Raw genomic sequence first — 15677 nt, forward strand, 5'->3', positions numbered from 1 at the left:
CTTCGGGACGTCATGAGCAATGTGTGACCCTGGAGCACAAAACCAGTCATAAGGGTCCATTTTTTACAATTGAGATGTATACATCATCTGAAATCTGAATAAATCATCTTTCCATTGATGTATGGTTTGTTAGGATCGGACAATATTTGGCTGAGATGCAACTATTTGAAAATCTGGAATCTGAGGGTGCAAAAAAATCTAAATATTGAGAAAATCATCTTTAAAGTTGTTCAAATGAAGTTCTTAGCAATGCATATAACTAATCAAACATTCAGTTTTGATATATTTACGGCAGGAAATTTACAAAATATCTTCATGGAGCATGATCTTTACTTAATATCCTAATGATTTTTTGCATAATAAAAAATCTATAATTGTGATCCATACAATGTAATGTTGGCTATTGCTACAAATATCCCCCAGCGACTTAACACTGCTTTTGTGCTGCAGGGTCACATATGAGAGTCTGTAAAATATCTGTAAAATCAAAATGTTTTGACAACTTTTTGTCATGTGGGATGTGAGAGTTTCATGCCAAATAAACCAAAGGCATAGCAGGAGTTCAGAAAAGTAAGTTTTTCTGAAAAAGTAAAATGGTGAAAAATACACACTTCATGTCCACTTATGCACTATGTACTCAAGAATGTAGTGTATGAATTATAAGGTTATTTTGACATTTATAACCAGAGTCTGAAACGTAATTAAAGCTGCGACAGTTGAGTGCATGAAGTGTTCAACATTACACACTTCGTTTTTCAGTTAGTTAAGTGCATCATCCGGGTAAAGTGCACTTTTTCTTTTTGGAATTTCCCGTGTGAACACACTAATTGCATTATTTATATTAACTATCAGTGTTGGAAGGTTACTTTGGAAATGTTACAGGTCACAGATTACAAGTTACCCTATTTAAAATGTAATAAGTAGTGTAACTATTTCAATTACTTTATTAAAGTAATGTAACTAATTACATGTGATTACTTTTTGATTACCTTTCTAAATTTCCAACGAATGTTTTATTTTAAAAATGATTTTAAAACATTTAAGGCTGGGTTTACCTTACAGTGGTGCTCAACACTGATTACTGTCAGACTATACATATATACAGTGGGTACGGAAAGTATTCAGACCCCCTTAAATTTTTCACTCTTTGTTATATTGCAGCCATTTGCTAAAATCATTTAAGTTAATTTTTTTTCCTCATTAATGTACACACAGCTTAATTTGAAAGCACAGCCACCACAAAATCAGACTTTAGCACTTCATTTGAGATCATTCTGAGGATAAATACAGATTTAAAATCATAAGAAATAGTTTAATAGCTATGTTACTGTTTTGGAAATCAAATCTTTGCATAGATATTATAGGAAACAGAAAAAAAACAGTTTAATTCTTAAAAAAAAATCTTAATTTAATTCTTGAAAATAAAGCACCTACATAAACCCAAATACGAAATAAAACAGTTATTGAATAAGCATGTGTCCAAAACTCCTGAAACATTAGTGTCTCATATTTTAGAGCAGTCAATGCAATTTGGGAAAGAAATCAATTAAATCTGTATGTGTGTGTGTGTGTGTGTGTGTGTGTGAGTGTGTCTTATTATAAAACACAACGCCGCTGATTCAGCGTCAGACTGACACGTGACTCTCCTGCACTCAGGACTCTTATTATGAAACGCGCCGCCGCTGATTCAGCGTCAGACTGACACGTGACTCTCCTGCTCTCCGGACTCTTATTATGAAACGCTTCGCCGCTGATTCAGCATCAGACTGACACGTGACTCTCCTGCTCTCCGGACTCTTATTATGAAACGCTTCGCCGCTGATTCAGCATCAGACTGACACGTGACTCTCCTGCTCTCCGGACTCTTATTATGAAACGCTTCGCCGCTGATTCAGCATCAGACTGACACGTGACTCTCCTGCTCTCCGGACTCTTATTATGAAACGCTTCGCCGCTGATTCAGCATCAGACTGACACGTGACTCTCCTGCTCTCCGGACTCTTATTATGAAACGCTTCGCCGCTGATTCAGCATCAGACTGACACGTGACTCTCCTGCTCTCCGGACTCTTATTATGAAACGCTTCGCCGCTGATTCAGCATCAGACTGACACGTGACTCTCCTGCTCTCCGGACTCTTATTATGAAATGCGCCGCGGCTGATTCAGCATCAGACTGACACGTGACTCTCCTGCTCTCGGGACTCTTATTATGAAACGCGCCGCCGCTGATTCAGCGTCAGACTGACACGTGACTCTCCTGCTCTCCGGACTCTTATTATGAAACGCGCCGCCGCTGATTCAGCGTCAGACTGACACGTGACTCTCCTGCTCTCCGGACTCTTATTATGAAACGCGCCGCCGCTGATTCAGCGTCAGACTGACACGTGACTCTCCTGCTCTCCGGACTCTTATTATGAAACGCGCCGCCGCTGATTCAGCGTCAGACTGACACGTGACTCTCCTGCTCTCCGGACTCTTATTATGAAACGCGCCGCCGCTGATTCAGCGTCAGACTGACACGTGACTCTCCTGCTCTCCGGACTCTTATTATGAAACGCGCCGCCGCTGATTCAGCGTCAGACTGACACGTGACTCTCCTGCTCTCCGGACTCTTATTATGAAACGCGCCGCCGCTGATTCAGCGTCAGACTGACACGTGACTCTCCTGCTCTCCGGACTCTTATTATGAAACGCGCCGCCGCTGATTCAGCGTCAGACTGACACGTGACTCTCCTGCTCTCCGGACTCTTATTATGAAACGCGCCGCCGCTGATTCAGCGTCAGACTGACACGTGACTCTCCTGCTCTCCGGACTCTTATTATGAAACGCGCCGCCGCTGATTCAGCGTCAGACTGACACGTGACTCTCCTGCTCTCCGGACTCTTATTATGAAACGCGCCGCCGCTGATTCAGCGTCAGACTGACACGTGACTCTCCTGCTCTCCGGACTCTTATTATGAAACGCGCCGCCGCTGATTCAGCGTCAGACTGACACGTGACTCTCCTGCTCTCCGGACTCTTATTATGAAACGCGCCGCCGCTGATTCAGCGTCAGACTGACACGTGACTCTCCTGCTCTCCGGACTCTTATTATGAAACGCGCCGCCGCTGATTCAGCGTCAGACTGACACGTGACTCTCCTGCTCTCCGGACTCTTATTATGAAACGCGCCGCCGCTGATTCAGCGTCAGACTGACACGTGACTCTCCTGCTCTCCGGACTCTTATTATGAAACGCGCCGCCGCTGATTCAGCGTCAGACTGACACGTGACTCTCCTGCTCTCCGGACTCTTATTATGAAACGCGCCGCCGCTGATTCAGCGTCAGACTGACACGTGACTCTCCTGCTCTCCGGACTCTTATTATGAAACGCGCCGCCGCTGATTCAGCGTCAGACTGACACGTGACTCTCCTGCTCTCCGGACTCTTATTATGAAACGCGCCGCCGCTGATTCAGCGTCAGACTGACACGTGACTCTCCTGCTCTCCGGACTCTTATTATGAAACGCGCCGCCGCTGATTCAGCGTCAGACTGACACGTGACTCTCCTGCTCTCCGGACTCTTATTATGAAACGCGCCGCCGCTGATTCAGCGTCAGACTGACACGTGACTCTCCTGCTCTCCGGACTCTTATTATGAAACGCGCCGCCGCTGATTCAGCGTCAGACTGACACGTGACTCTCCTGCTCTCCGGACTCTTATTATGAAACGCGCCGCCGCTGATTCAGCGTCAGACTGACACGTGACTCTCCTGCTCTCCGGACTCTTATTATGAAACGCGCCGCCGCTGATTCAGCGTCAGACTGACACGTGACTCTCCTGCTCTCCGGACTCTTATTATGAAACGCGCCGCCGCTGATTCAGCGTCAGACTGACACGTGACTCTCCTGCTCTCCGGACTCTTATTATGAAACGCGCCGCCGCTGATTCAGCGTCAGACTGACACGTGACTCTCCTGCTCTCCGGACTCTTATTATGAAACGCGCCGCCGCTGATTCAGCGTCAGACTGACACGTGACTCTCCTGCTCTCCGGACTCTTATTATGAAACGCGCCGCCGCTGATTCAGCGTCAGACTGACACGTGACTCTCCTGCTCTCCGGACTCTTATTATGAAACGCGCCGCCGCTGATTCAGCGTCAGACTGACACGTGACTCTCCTGCTCTCCGGACTCTTATTATGAAACGCGCCGCCGCTGATTCAGCGTCAGACTGACACGTGACTCTCCTGCTCTCCGGACTCTTATTATGAAACGCGCCGCCGCTGATTCAGCGTCAGACTGACACGTGACTCTCCTGCTCTCCGGACTCTTATTATGAAACGCGCCGCCGCTGATTCAGCGTCAGACTGACACGTGACTCTCCTGCTCTCCGGACTCTTATTATGAAACGCGCCGCCGCTGATTCAGCGTCAGACTGACACGTGACTCTCCTGCTCTCCGGACTCTTATTATGAAACGCGCCGCCGCTGATTCAGCGTCAGACTGACACGTGACTCTCCTGCTCTCCGGACTCTTATTATGAAACGCGCCGCCGCTGATTCAGCGTCAGACTGACACGTGACTCTCCTGCTCTCCGGACTCTTATTATGAAACGCGCCGCCGCTGATTCAGCGTCAGACTGACACGTGACTCTCCTGCTCTCCGGACTCTTATTATGAAACGCGCCGCCGCTGATTCAGCGTCAGACTGACACGTGACTCTCCTGCTCTCCGGACTCTTATTATGAAACGCGCCGCCGCTGATTCAGCGTCAGACTGACACGTGACTCTCCTGCTCTCCGGACTCTTATTATGAAACGCTTCGCCGCTGTCACCTTCGCTGTCCTCATGGCTGGAGATTACAGCAGAGCTTCAGTTCATTAACCGAGGATCTTCATCGGGCAGCGCATCCTCATCCTCAGGTGACTGTGTGAGTGAATGTGTTCATTCAGTGCTGGTTCATGTGTCAGGGTCGAGCAAATAACCCCCGCGGGGTCCGAGAGGGAAGTGTGGTAAACTGCAGGTGCAGCTCTTATGCTGCTGACAGAAACAGCGATGAATCTAAACACAGGTGCTCTGCGTAAGCAAACCTAGAACAAGAAAAACGGGTTATGTTGAGAATGGAATTTGCCTGGTTTAGACTTTATGAATGCTTCTGGACAGCGTTGAGCTGGTTTTATCTCACATCAGCGGGACTGTCTTCTTCATCTTCATGTGTTTGTTCCTCCTCTTCCGTCGTTGTGTAACTCAGGAAAACTGTGACACACACAAAGTCTCGTCTTCAAGTAATGGTAGCCCTTAAAAATGTTCATCCAGCACCTGAATGATTGATTGATTGATTTATGTGCAAGCTGCTGGAACTAGAGGATGGTAATAATTGTAATGTCTGTTTTTGTTGGGAACCTGGACTTTTAGGAAGTGCAGTAAAACCAGTGTTAATAACACATGGGTGAAAGTGTGGGCTGTGAATACAGTGAGGTGTGTGTGAGAGTCTGGGGGTGTGTGGTGTGTGTGTGTGTGTGTGTGTGTGAGAATCTGGGCGTGTGTTGTGTGTGTGTGTGTGAGAATCTGGGCGTGTGTTGTGCCGTTGGACTTATCAGAGATGTTTCTTGCTGCTTTCCACAGATTAAAGCGGCGAGGTCACGAGCACTTCCTCCATTTCCCACAATCCTTCACTGCAGATCAGTTGAATGAAAGCTCACGCTGTGAAGTTCTTCATCTCACTTTGGATTACTAATCTTCTCTTGGGTTTGTCTGTGAGTAGACATTGCTTTCTCTCTCTCACACAGAACACTAATATGGATAGTAGTACTTTTTTTGCTTAAAAAAAGCAGAGTGCATTTGTCTAAAAGCTTTTCAAAATAGAATAAATCTTGGTTATTGATGTTACATTCTTTTAGCCCAAAGAAAATTTAAATAATAAATGCGGTTGGTCGGAAACACATTCAAGGGTCATGGATTTTGTTATGGGTCAATGATACACATTCTTATTGTTCCTGAATGTCAGAAAAATGCAACATTACTACAATGATGATCAAATTAACACTGATACAATCTCAGGCAATATCCAGAAATAGAGCAACTGGCTTTGTTTCAAAAGATTTTGGATGCGAAAAACGCACAAACAGGCTCACACACACACACACACACATGCATGCACACACACGCACACACACGCGCACACACACACACACACATGCATGCACACACACGCGCACTCACACACACACACACATACAGAGATCATATAATAATGGCCATTCGTGCGGCTGCATGTAGGTGCAGAGTTCCGTCTTTCTAACTGATAGATTCAATGTATTTGATTGTTAAAATGACTAAATATTCAGGTTTTTGTCACCACTCACACACACACACACACACACACACACGCGCACATACACACACACGCGCGCACACACACACACGCGCACACACACACATGCATGCACACACACGCGCACTCACACACACACACACATACAGAGATCATATAATAATGGCCATTCGTGTAGCTGCATGTAGGTGCAGAGTTCCGTCTTTCTAACTGATAGATTCAATGTATTTGATTGTTAAAATGACTAAATATTCAGGTTTTTGTCACCACTGTCAGATAAAAATAAGAGAAAAAAAGAGAAGTCAGGAGGTTGCATCAAAGCATAGCTCAGTAGCGTAGAACATATACTGAGATACATAAACATAGTGTAATTTTTCTGAGTACAAGGTTTAGTTTTCCAGTGTTGCACCCCGTCTCTCAAGAATCTGAGCAGTGTGTGTGGTCTGATCGTGTGAGGTTTGCTCTGAACTGCTGTATTCATGTCAAATGTCTCTCAGTTAATGCTGTAATTACTGCTCCCGAGGGGAAAACCTTGAGGTGCACCTAAAACAGGCGTCTGCAGGTGTGCCATTGAGATTTCATTCGTTTACAAGGGAAACAAATAGTATAAAATGAAAGATTAAACTCTGTTTTTATGTCTACATGTTATGTCATGTATGTAATAATTAATGATATGCAGGGGTTTTATTTCTTAACTGTGCTTGTTAGTTAACATGGACTACGATGGGAAATATTTCTACAGCATTTATTAATCAATGCGAAGTTCAACATCTTCTAATACAATGTGAACTAACATAAACCATGAACAGTTGTGTTTGTATGAACTAAGAACGGTTCATAAATGCTGTAAAAATATTTTGACCATTGTTAGTTCAAACTAAAATGACTGTGAAACATGTTTTATTGGATTGCGCTGTTTTTAATGTAAATAAACAACGGTTTCATTCAGAGGTGTGTCTCACTGATGCGTCACCTGAACGTATTTTAGCATTTTCGTCTAGAAAAATGTCTTTTATAACCTTTTGTTAATTGTATACCTTGTATAATTTATTCAGAGGTCGCCATAAAAATAGCATTGATGCTGGCATGGCGTTAAAAAGTGAATAAATAAATAAATCATTGTTAGTTAATGCATTAACAAATGAGACTTCATTGTAAAGTTTTATCATAAAATATATTGTGCAGTGAAATGTGTATCTAGATTCTGGACTGTGCATTAATTCATAAAGGATCAACAGAGGAATAATAATGAAAGCCCAAGTAAATCTGCAGCAGTGCAAATACTGTATGACTGTATACAGTAAAACCGAGACGGCAGAAACAAGTATTAAGATGCACAGAGAACGTGCAAAAACATGTAAGTAGAGTTGTTAGTGGATTAAATGGGTGCACGCTGATTCATGGCATGTCTGGTTTGTTTGTGTAGAGTCCAGTTAACAGCCTGTAAGTGTGTTCTCCATCAGTCTCTGTGTTTTCTGTCTTTCAGACGCGCAGAGGCACTCGTGGAGCTCATGAAGACTGAACGGGATGGGGACGGTGTGCTGGAAGGTGAGACGCGATCGTGCGAGTCTCTAGGGCTCCTGTTCGAAATGCATCAGGAAAACCAGTGCTGCCTCAGTTCTTAAAGCTTAAGGAAATGCAGTTATTGAAGTTGTTTTTACACTAGTTTGGACTTCAGTAATACTGCTGGCCACACGGTAACTCACTAGACGTTTAGAGAAGTCTTCCCGTGACTCTTTACTACAGATCAGCCCATATGGGCTTTTTGATGGCTGATATTTTAGAGAGCAGGTGGCCAGTGCTTGATATAAAGCAAATGTGTGACCCTGGAGCACAGAAGCAGTCATGAGCAGCACAGGTGTATTCGTAGCAATAGCCAACAATACATTGTATGGGTCAAAATGATCAATTTTTCTTTTATGCCAAAAATCATTAGGATATTAAGTAAAGATGTTCCATGAAGATATTTTGTACATTTCCATCCGTAAATATATCAAAACTGAATGTTTGATTAGTTATATGCATTGCTAAGAACTTCATTTGAACAACTTTAAAGATGATTTTCTCAATATTTAGATGTTTTTGCACCCTCAGATTCCAGATTTTCAAATAGTTGTATCTCAGCCAAATATTGTCCGATCCTAACAAACCATACATCAATGAAAGCTGATTTATTCAGCTTTCAGATGATGCATGCTTACAAAAAAATGCACCCTTATGGCTGGTTTTGTGCTCCAGGGTCACATACATGTATGATATCATAACAGAAAACCCGATTGGCTGATGATTAAAAATTCAAAACGCTGGCTGACTTGTTAGCCGAACACTACTGGTTATATAGGCTTCTTGAACGCTAACTAGTAGTGTAATTAAATGAGTGTGTGTGAAGGTGCGTTTCGTAATTAGCTGTCGTAAGCCTCAGAGGAAGTGATCTCGGAGTTTACTGCCGTCGTTTCCTCGTGTTTTACTGTGCTCATGATATCCCATCCGTGTTTATGATGTGTCATATTCTCTGATGAACTGACTGGCTCTGCTGGATCCTCACGAGCAGATCCTGGGCGCTCCTGGGTTTGATGATAATGTCAGTCATGGGTGTAAATGTTGGCTGTTGTTATATTACAGGAGTGTTCAGCGGCTCGTGTGACTGAAGCGTGTTTCTCCATCACATCGCTCTGAACACTCTTGTGAATCTCTCCAGCTCGCGTGTCTGTCTGATGTGTGTTGTACCGCTGTGTTTCAGAGAGCAGCTCCCAGGAGCCTGAGCTCTACAGCCCTGCGTCTCCCGGCCCGCAGCAGGAGCCCATCTCCACGTACTTCGAGGAGAAGGTTCCCATCCCTGAGGATGACATGACTAAGGTAGCTCAGACGGAACGACTGAACGATCATTCTGTTCAACAATACAATCCGCATTTGCTCCGTTTATATTTTTGACTTCAGACTTCTCATCAAATACACAAGTAAACCAAACGAATGTTATTATAATAAGCCAAGAGTACATCAGTCCAGATGATTCCATGTTGAAGGAATACTTCACCCAAAAATAAAAGGAGCTATAAATGTGCTCACCCTCAGAGATCAGGATGAGTTTGTTTCTTCATCAGGTTTGGAGAAATGTAGCACTGCATCAGTGTCTCAGCAATGGATGCTCTGCAGTGAATGGGTGCCGTCAGAATGAGAGCTGATAAAAACATCACAATAATCCACAGCACTCCAGTCTATCAGTTAACATCTGGAGAAGACATTTGAACTAAAATACGAGTCCATAATCCATAATAACGTCTTAATGCTGGATGTGTTTGATGGACTGGAGTGCTGTGGATTATTGTGATGTGTTTATCAGCTGTTTGGACTCTCAGGCCCTGTTTACACTAGTGCATTATAGTTTTAAAGCGCATACATTTAGCTATGGTTACACCTGTCGTTAACACAAAGCTCCACTTTTGAAAACACTGCAGACCCTGTTTTAGATTGAAAAGGGGTTGCGTTTCAGTGTAAACGGAGCGAAACGGAGCCCACATTCGCTCTGCGTATCCTTTAACATCATGCTCATTGTTGTACCCATAGATATGTATAGGTAGATTCCCCATTCGACCGCTCCAAGCACGCATCTAAATAAGAGGGCATCTACCTCTACATATCTATGGTGGTTCCTGCATGAATGGTCATGTGACTTGCATTTTCGGTTGTGTTGTGTAGATCGTTTCTGAAACGCAGTGAAAGTGCCAGTGTAGACGAGGATCGTTTTCAAAACGCACTAGTGTAAACAGGGCCTCAATCTGACGGCACCCATTCACTGCAGAGCATCCATTGCTGAAACAGTGATGCAGTGACACATTTCTCCAAATCTGATGAAGAAACAAACTCGGATGAGTTGAGACGAGTCCCTGATTTAATTATCAGACACATTCTGCAGACATATCTTGCCATATTAAATGACCTTTCACCATCATTATCCAGAAATGTGATAGGAAACAAATGTGATAGGCAGGTTATGGCACTGCAGTTTTATGAGCGTGACCACCGTTATCATGTGCGTGTGTGTGTGTGTGTGTGTGTGTGAGAGAGAGAAAGCTGATGGGTAAGAAAAGTGTTTTATCAGATTGTGATGTTTATAATCATTAACTCATGAATCCAAACAACAAGACGGACCTTGATTTCCTCAAACAAGAGGAAGAGAAACAAGCGGAAAAATAAACAAATGCAAAGTGTTACGAAAACAGCACTGGCATCCCGCTCTGTGGACACTCGTCATGTGATCTTCAGAGGACAAAACTCAAACCGCTGTCTTTATTACCTGTGACCTCAAGGCTGCTGTGGGACCATCAGTGTTGTCACGGACACGTTCTCCGGCTCAGAGCCGTTCTGGGTCTCAGATCTCAGACCCAGCTGCTGTCGAGAGGAATGTGATGAACTCGTTGGTTAACATGTGTTACTCTTCCTCTCTCTAGCTGTTTAGCTTTCGTAAACTCTGGGCCTTCACTGGGCCGGGCTTCCTGATGAGCATCGCCTATCTGGACCCTGGGAACATAGAGTCTGATCTTCAGTCTGGGGCTAGAGCGGGTTTCAAGGTGAGGCATGTCCAGCATCTGCACTCAGCTGGACAACTCTGCGGTCAGTCCTAATGTTGCTGATCACATTCACACAGTTTCTGTGTAGAGATGCAGTCATCACCGGATGGAAATCGTAAAGAATAGGATGATTCTGCCGCCAGTTGTGATCCCATTTAATGAATCTGCTCCTGAATGACTCCATTAACGATGCTTTTGGCACTTTATATTCTGAAGTATTAAAAAGGCAGTCTGTTGCCAAATTATGAGAGTCCCCTTCTTCCTCAATCAACACCAAGGTCATGGGTTCAGTTCAGGAAAATGTCAAACTTTTTTCAACTGAACAGACATAAATCAGATATGCATATACACTATATTGCCAAACATATTGGAACACCCTCTTCTAATGAACAGGTTTGACTACTCTAGTAGCTTCCAGGAGTACAAATATTAATGTTGAAGCATATAATGATATTCTAGGGAATTGTGTGCTTTTAATTTAATAGCAACAGTTTGGACAGGAGCCTTTTGTATTCTAACACAGCAATGCCTCTGTGTATAATGCAAGGTTCAAAAAGAACTGCTTGATTGAGTCAGTGTGGAAGAACTTGACTGGTCTGAACACCTCTGGTGTGACTTAAAATGCAGACCTTGAGCCAAAAACTCATCAGCAAACACCAGTGACTTGTACATACAGCATATGGACAAAAGTATTGGGACACCCCCTTCTTTAGAACAGAAAAAGACACTTCCAAAACTGTGGCAACAAAGATGTGAACATAATTCATGTATTTAAAAACTGTACTGTGCGTGTGCCTGTGTGTGTCTGTGTCTGTCTGCGTGTGCCTGTGTCTGTGTGTCTGTCTGTGTGTCTGCGTGTCTGTCTGCGTGTGCCTGTGTCTGTGTGTCTGTCTGTGCCTGTGTCTGTGTGTCTGCGTGTCTGTCTGCGTGTCTGTCTGTGTGTGTCTGCCTGTGCCTGTGTCTGTCTCTGTGTGTGTGTGTGTGTGCGTGTGTCTGTGCGTGTGCCTGTGTATGTGCGTGTCTGTGTGTGTCTGTGCGCCTGTCTGTGTGTGCCTGTGCGCCTGTCTGTGTGTGCCTGTGCGTCTGTGTGCCTGTGTGCCTGTGTGCCTGTGTGCCTGTGTGCCTGTGCGCCTGTGCGCCTGTGTGTCTGTGCGCCTGTGTGTCTGTGCGCCTGCGTGTCTGTCTGTGTGTCTGTCTGTGCCTGTGCCTGTGTCTGTCTCTGTGTGTGTGTGTGTCTGTGCGTGTGCCTGTGTATGTGCGTGTCTGTGCGCCTGTGTGTCTGTGCGCCTGTGTGTCTGTGCGCCTGCGTGTCTGTCTGTGTGTCTGTCTGTGCCTGTGCCTGTGTCTGTCTCTGCGCCTGTGTGCCTGTGCGCCTGTGTGTCTGTGCGTCTGTGCGCCTGTGCCTATGTCTGTGCGCCTGTGCCTGTGTCTGTGCGCCTGTGCCTGTGTCTGTGCGCCTGTGCCTGTGCCTGTGTCTGTGTCTGTGCGTGCGTGTGTCTGTGCGTGCGTGTGCCTGTGCGTGCGTGTGCCTGTGTGTGCGTGCCTGTGCGCCTGTGTGTCTGTGCGCCTGTGCGTCTGTGTGTGCCTGTGTCTGTGTCTGTGTGTGCCTGTGTCTGTGTGTGCGTGTGCCTGTGTGTGTGTGTGCGTGTGCCTGTGTGTGTGTGTGCGTGTGCCTGTGTGTGTGTGTGCGTGTGCCTGTGTGTGTGTGTGCGTGTGCCTGTGTGTGTGTTGTGTGTGTGTGTGTGTGTGTGTGTGTGTGTGTGTGTGTGTGTGTGTGTGTGTGTGTGTGTGTGTGTGTGTGTGTGTGCGTGTGCCTGTGTGTGTGCGTGCGTGTGCCTGTGTCTGTGTGTGTGCGTGCGTGTGCCTGTGTCTGTGTGTGTGTGTGCATGCGCCTGTGTGTGCGTGCGCCTGTGTGTGCGTGCGCCTGTGTGTCTGTGCGCCTGTGTGCCTCTGTCTGTGTGTGTGTGTGTGTGTGTGTCTGTGTGTGTCTCCTGCAGCTGCTGTGGGTTCTGCTGGGTGCCACCATCATCGGGCTGCTGCTGCAGCGTCTGGCCGCTCGTCTCGGTGTTGTGACCGGGATGCATCTGGCCGAGGTCTGCAACCGTCATTACCCTACGGTGAGCTCCGGAGAAATACTGCACCTTCTGCTGTTTGGCCACTCGACAATTTAATAACCAGTTCAGCAAACTTTATTTATATAACACTCGTGTGTGTGTGTGTGCCTGTGTCTGTGTGTGCCTGTGTCTGTGCGTGCCTGTGTCTGTGCGTGCCTGTGTCTGTGCGTGCCTGTGTCTGTGCGTGCGTGTGTCTGTGCGTGCGTGTGCCTGTGCGCGCGTGTGCCTGTGTGCGTGTGCCTGTGTGTGCGTGCCTGTGCGCCTGTGCGTCTGTGTGTGTCTGTGCGCCTGTGCGTCTGTGTGTGCCTGTGTCTGTGTCTGTGTGTGCGCTAGCGTCATTTACTGTCAGAGAGTGACTTTGCGCTTTCATTCAGCCGAACTCTCGTTCTGTGATGTTTAGGTGTTTACATCAGTGTGCGCCTCTTTTACACAGCACTCATGCAGTGTTGGTCAATCAAAAAAATCATAAGATTTAAGATTTATTTATTAAGATCACGAGATCATAGGATTTATTTATTAGTGTTTTAAAGTTCCAGTTTCCAGTCAGTTTTGTGCGTGTTCATTACCACAGTGCATCATTACCAAAAACCAGCACGTCTTCTGTTTTGTGAAGGCTGAGAGGTTGGTGTGTGTTTGTAACTGTGTGTGGCGTGTCTGCAGGTGCCGCGGATCATCCTGTGGCTGATGGTGGAGCTGGCCATCATCGGCTCTGACATGCAGGAGGTCATCGGCTGTGCCATCGCCCTCAATCTGCTGTCGGTCGGCAGGTACGTCGTCATCATCTTCATCATCACGTGACTGACTCGCTTCATGTGTGCTTCAGCTGTGAGGATGATTAGCAGCTGACAATTATTCACGTTTTTGTTTTAATGCTAATGTATGTGGCACCAGCCGGCCTTTTTTTTTTTTTTTTTTTTTTTTTTTCAAAGCAATGGTTCACCCAAAAATGTCAAATGTGCTGAACATTTACTCACCCTCAGGCCATCCGTGATCTAGATGAGTTTGTTTCTTCATCAGATTTGTAGAAATGTGTCACTGCATCAGTGTCTCATCAATGGATGCTCTGCAGTCAATGGGTGCCGTCAGAATGAGAGTCCGAACAGCTGATAAAAACATCACAATAATCCACACCATGCATGGCCAAAATCATCCATAATAACTCTTCCTCCAGTGAAAAAGTGTTCTGGTGTGAATCAGGAGAGAAATCCGCACAGATCAAGCAGCGTTTAAACAGCTCTAAACAAATATGTGGCTGGATTTTGATGTGAGAGACAACAGCAGATGCACTTTTTCACTGGAGGAAGAGTTATTATGGATGATTTTGGCCATGCATGGTGTGGATTATTGTGATGTTTTTATCAGCTGTTCGGACTCTCTTTCTGACGGCCCCCATTGACTGCAGAGCATCCATTGCAGAGACACTGATGCAATGCTACATTTCTACAAACCTGATGAAGAAATAAACTCATCCTGATCTCGGATGGCCCGAGGATGAGCACATTTACAGCTCCTTTTCAGTTTTGAACTATTCTTTTAATAAACTGACATGTTAGTTTAACCTGTTATTTGTTCAGAGTGATTTAAGGACACTAATCAGTTGTTCCTCTGAAAACGGCTGTAAATGTCATTCTGATAAGCAATAATGAGCTCCTCGCAGTGTGAACTTGCAGTATGTTTGTTGCTGTCTTCTATTGAATGTTTGAATTGATCGAGGATGTGTAGAAATGGAGCTCATTGATCTTGTTGATGCTCTTCTGCAGGATTCCTCTGTGGGCTGGAGTGTTGATAACCATCATTGACACTTTCGTCTTCCTGTTTTTGGACAAGTACGGTAGGTCTGCACTGAAGGAGCGTGAGAGTGATGGCACCGGCTCGTATCGTGGCGCTAATGCGAGTGTGGTCTGTCGTCTTCAGGTCTGAGGAAGCTGGAGGCGTTCTTTGGGTTCCTCATCACCATCATGGCCCTCAGCTTTGGTTACGAGGTTCAGTGCAGCTGCAGCATGTTGTCAGCAGGTGAGTGTGTAAGCGCTCGGCGTGTGACGTGTCTCTCTGCTCTGGTTGTCTGCAGTATGTGCGTGTGGCTCCAGACCAGGCCGAGGTGCTGAAGGGCATGTTTCTGCCGTACTGCAGCGGCTGTGGACCCACGCAGCTGGAGCAGGCCGTCGGGATCGTGGGAGCCGTCATAATGCCTCATAACATCTACCTGCATTCTGCTCTTGTGAAGGTCAGTGAAAGGCTCACATCACATGTATGTGTCCCTGGAGCACAGAAGCACAGGGTTCGTACGGTCATGAAAAACCTGGAAAAGTCATGGAATTTTAAAACACCAATTTCCAGGCCTGGAAAAGTTTTGGAAAAATAAGGAAACCCAGAAAGTTTTGGAAAAGTCATTGAAATCTATTTCACAAAACTCTGTATAATAGAATTGTGTTTAATCAGGTCCTGAATTTCGGTGTGGGATTGCGCAGAGGCTGTATCGCATAGTTTTACTCCTTCCCGCAGCTTTTGACTTTAAAATGATGGATATTCACACAGTTATTCAATAGCCTATAGCATGTAGGTTTGATGAGTAAATAATCAAACCTACAGACTGATCAAATCAGTCATTTGAAAACAGCGTGAGTGATTCAGCTGTACGCGTCTTCTCTCTTTGACTTTCTCTTTCAAACGGCTTCACAT

The 15677-nt window shown here is 45.5% G+C and overlaps 1 protein-coding gene across 4 annotated transcripts in view; it reads left to right on the top strand.

The window, feature by feature from the left end:
* Positions 1-4775: 4775 nt before the first annotated feature.
* The window catches only part of slc11a2 (solute carrier family 11 member 2), a 31245-nt gene continuing 20343 nt past the window's right edge, over positions 4776-15677 (top strand). Inside the window, exons 1-11 of one of the 4 annotated variants that reach the window (XM_016246280.1) lie at positions 4776-4904; positions 5608-5738; positions 6814-6878; positions 7803-7864; positions 9057-9172; positions 10765-10884; positions 12882-13001; positions 13659-13765; positions 14759-14829; positions 14913-14980; positions 15067-15222. In XM_016246280.1, the coding sequence (XP_016101766.1) occupies positions 7828-7864; positions 9057-9172; positions 10765-10884; positions 12882-13001; positions 13659-13765; positions 14759-14829; positions 14913-14980; positions 15067-15222 (795 nt within the window). In that variant the 5' untranslated portion in view covers positions 4776-4904; positions 5608-5738; positions 6814-6878; positions 7803-7827. Of the gene's footprint in view, positions 4913-5607; positions 5739-6813; positions 6879-7802; positions 7865-9056; positions 9173-10764; positions 10885-12881; positions 13002-13658; positions 13766-14758; positions 14830-14912; positions 14981-15066; positions 15223-15677 lie in introns of all 4 variants that reach the window. The other 3 variants (XM_016246281.1, XM_016246279.1, XM_016246282.1) reach the window with 3 other exon arrangements.

Source organism: Sinocyclocheilus grahami, unplaced genomic scaffold (assembly GCF_001515645.1).
Source record: "Sinocyclocheilus grahami isolate Dianchi unplaced genomic scaffold, SAMN03320097.WGS_v1.1 scaffold792.1, whole genome shotgun sequence".
Classification (NCBI taxonomy): Eukaryota; Metazoa; Chordata; class Actinopteri; order Cypriniformes; family Cyprinidae; genus Sinocyclocheilus; species Sinocyclocheilus grahami.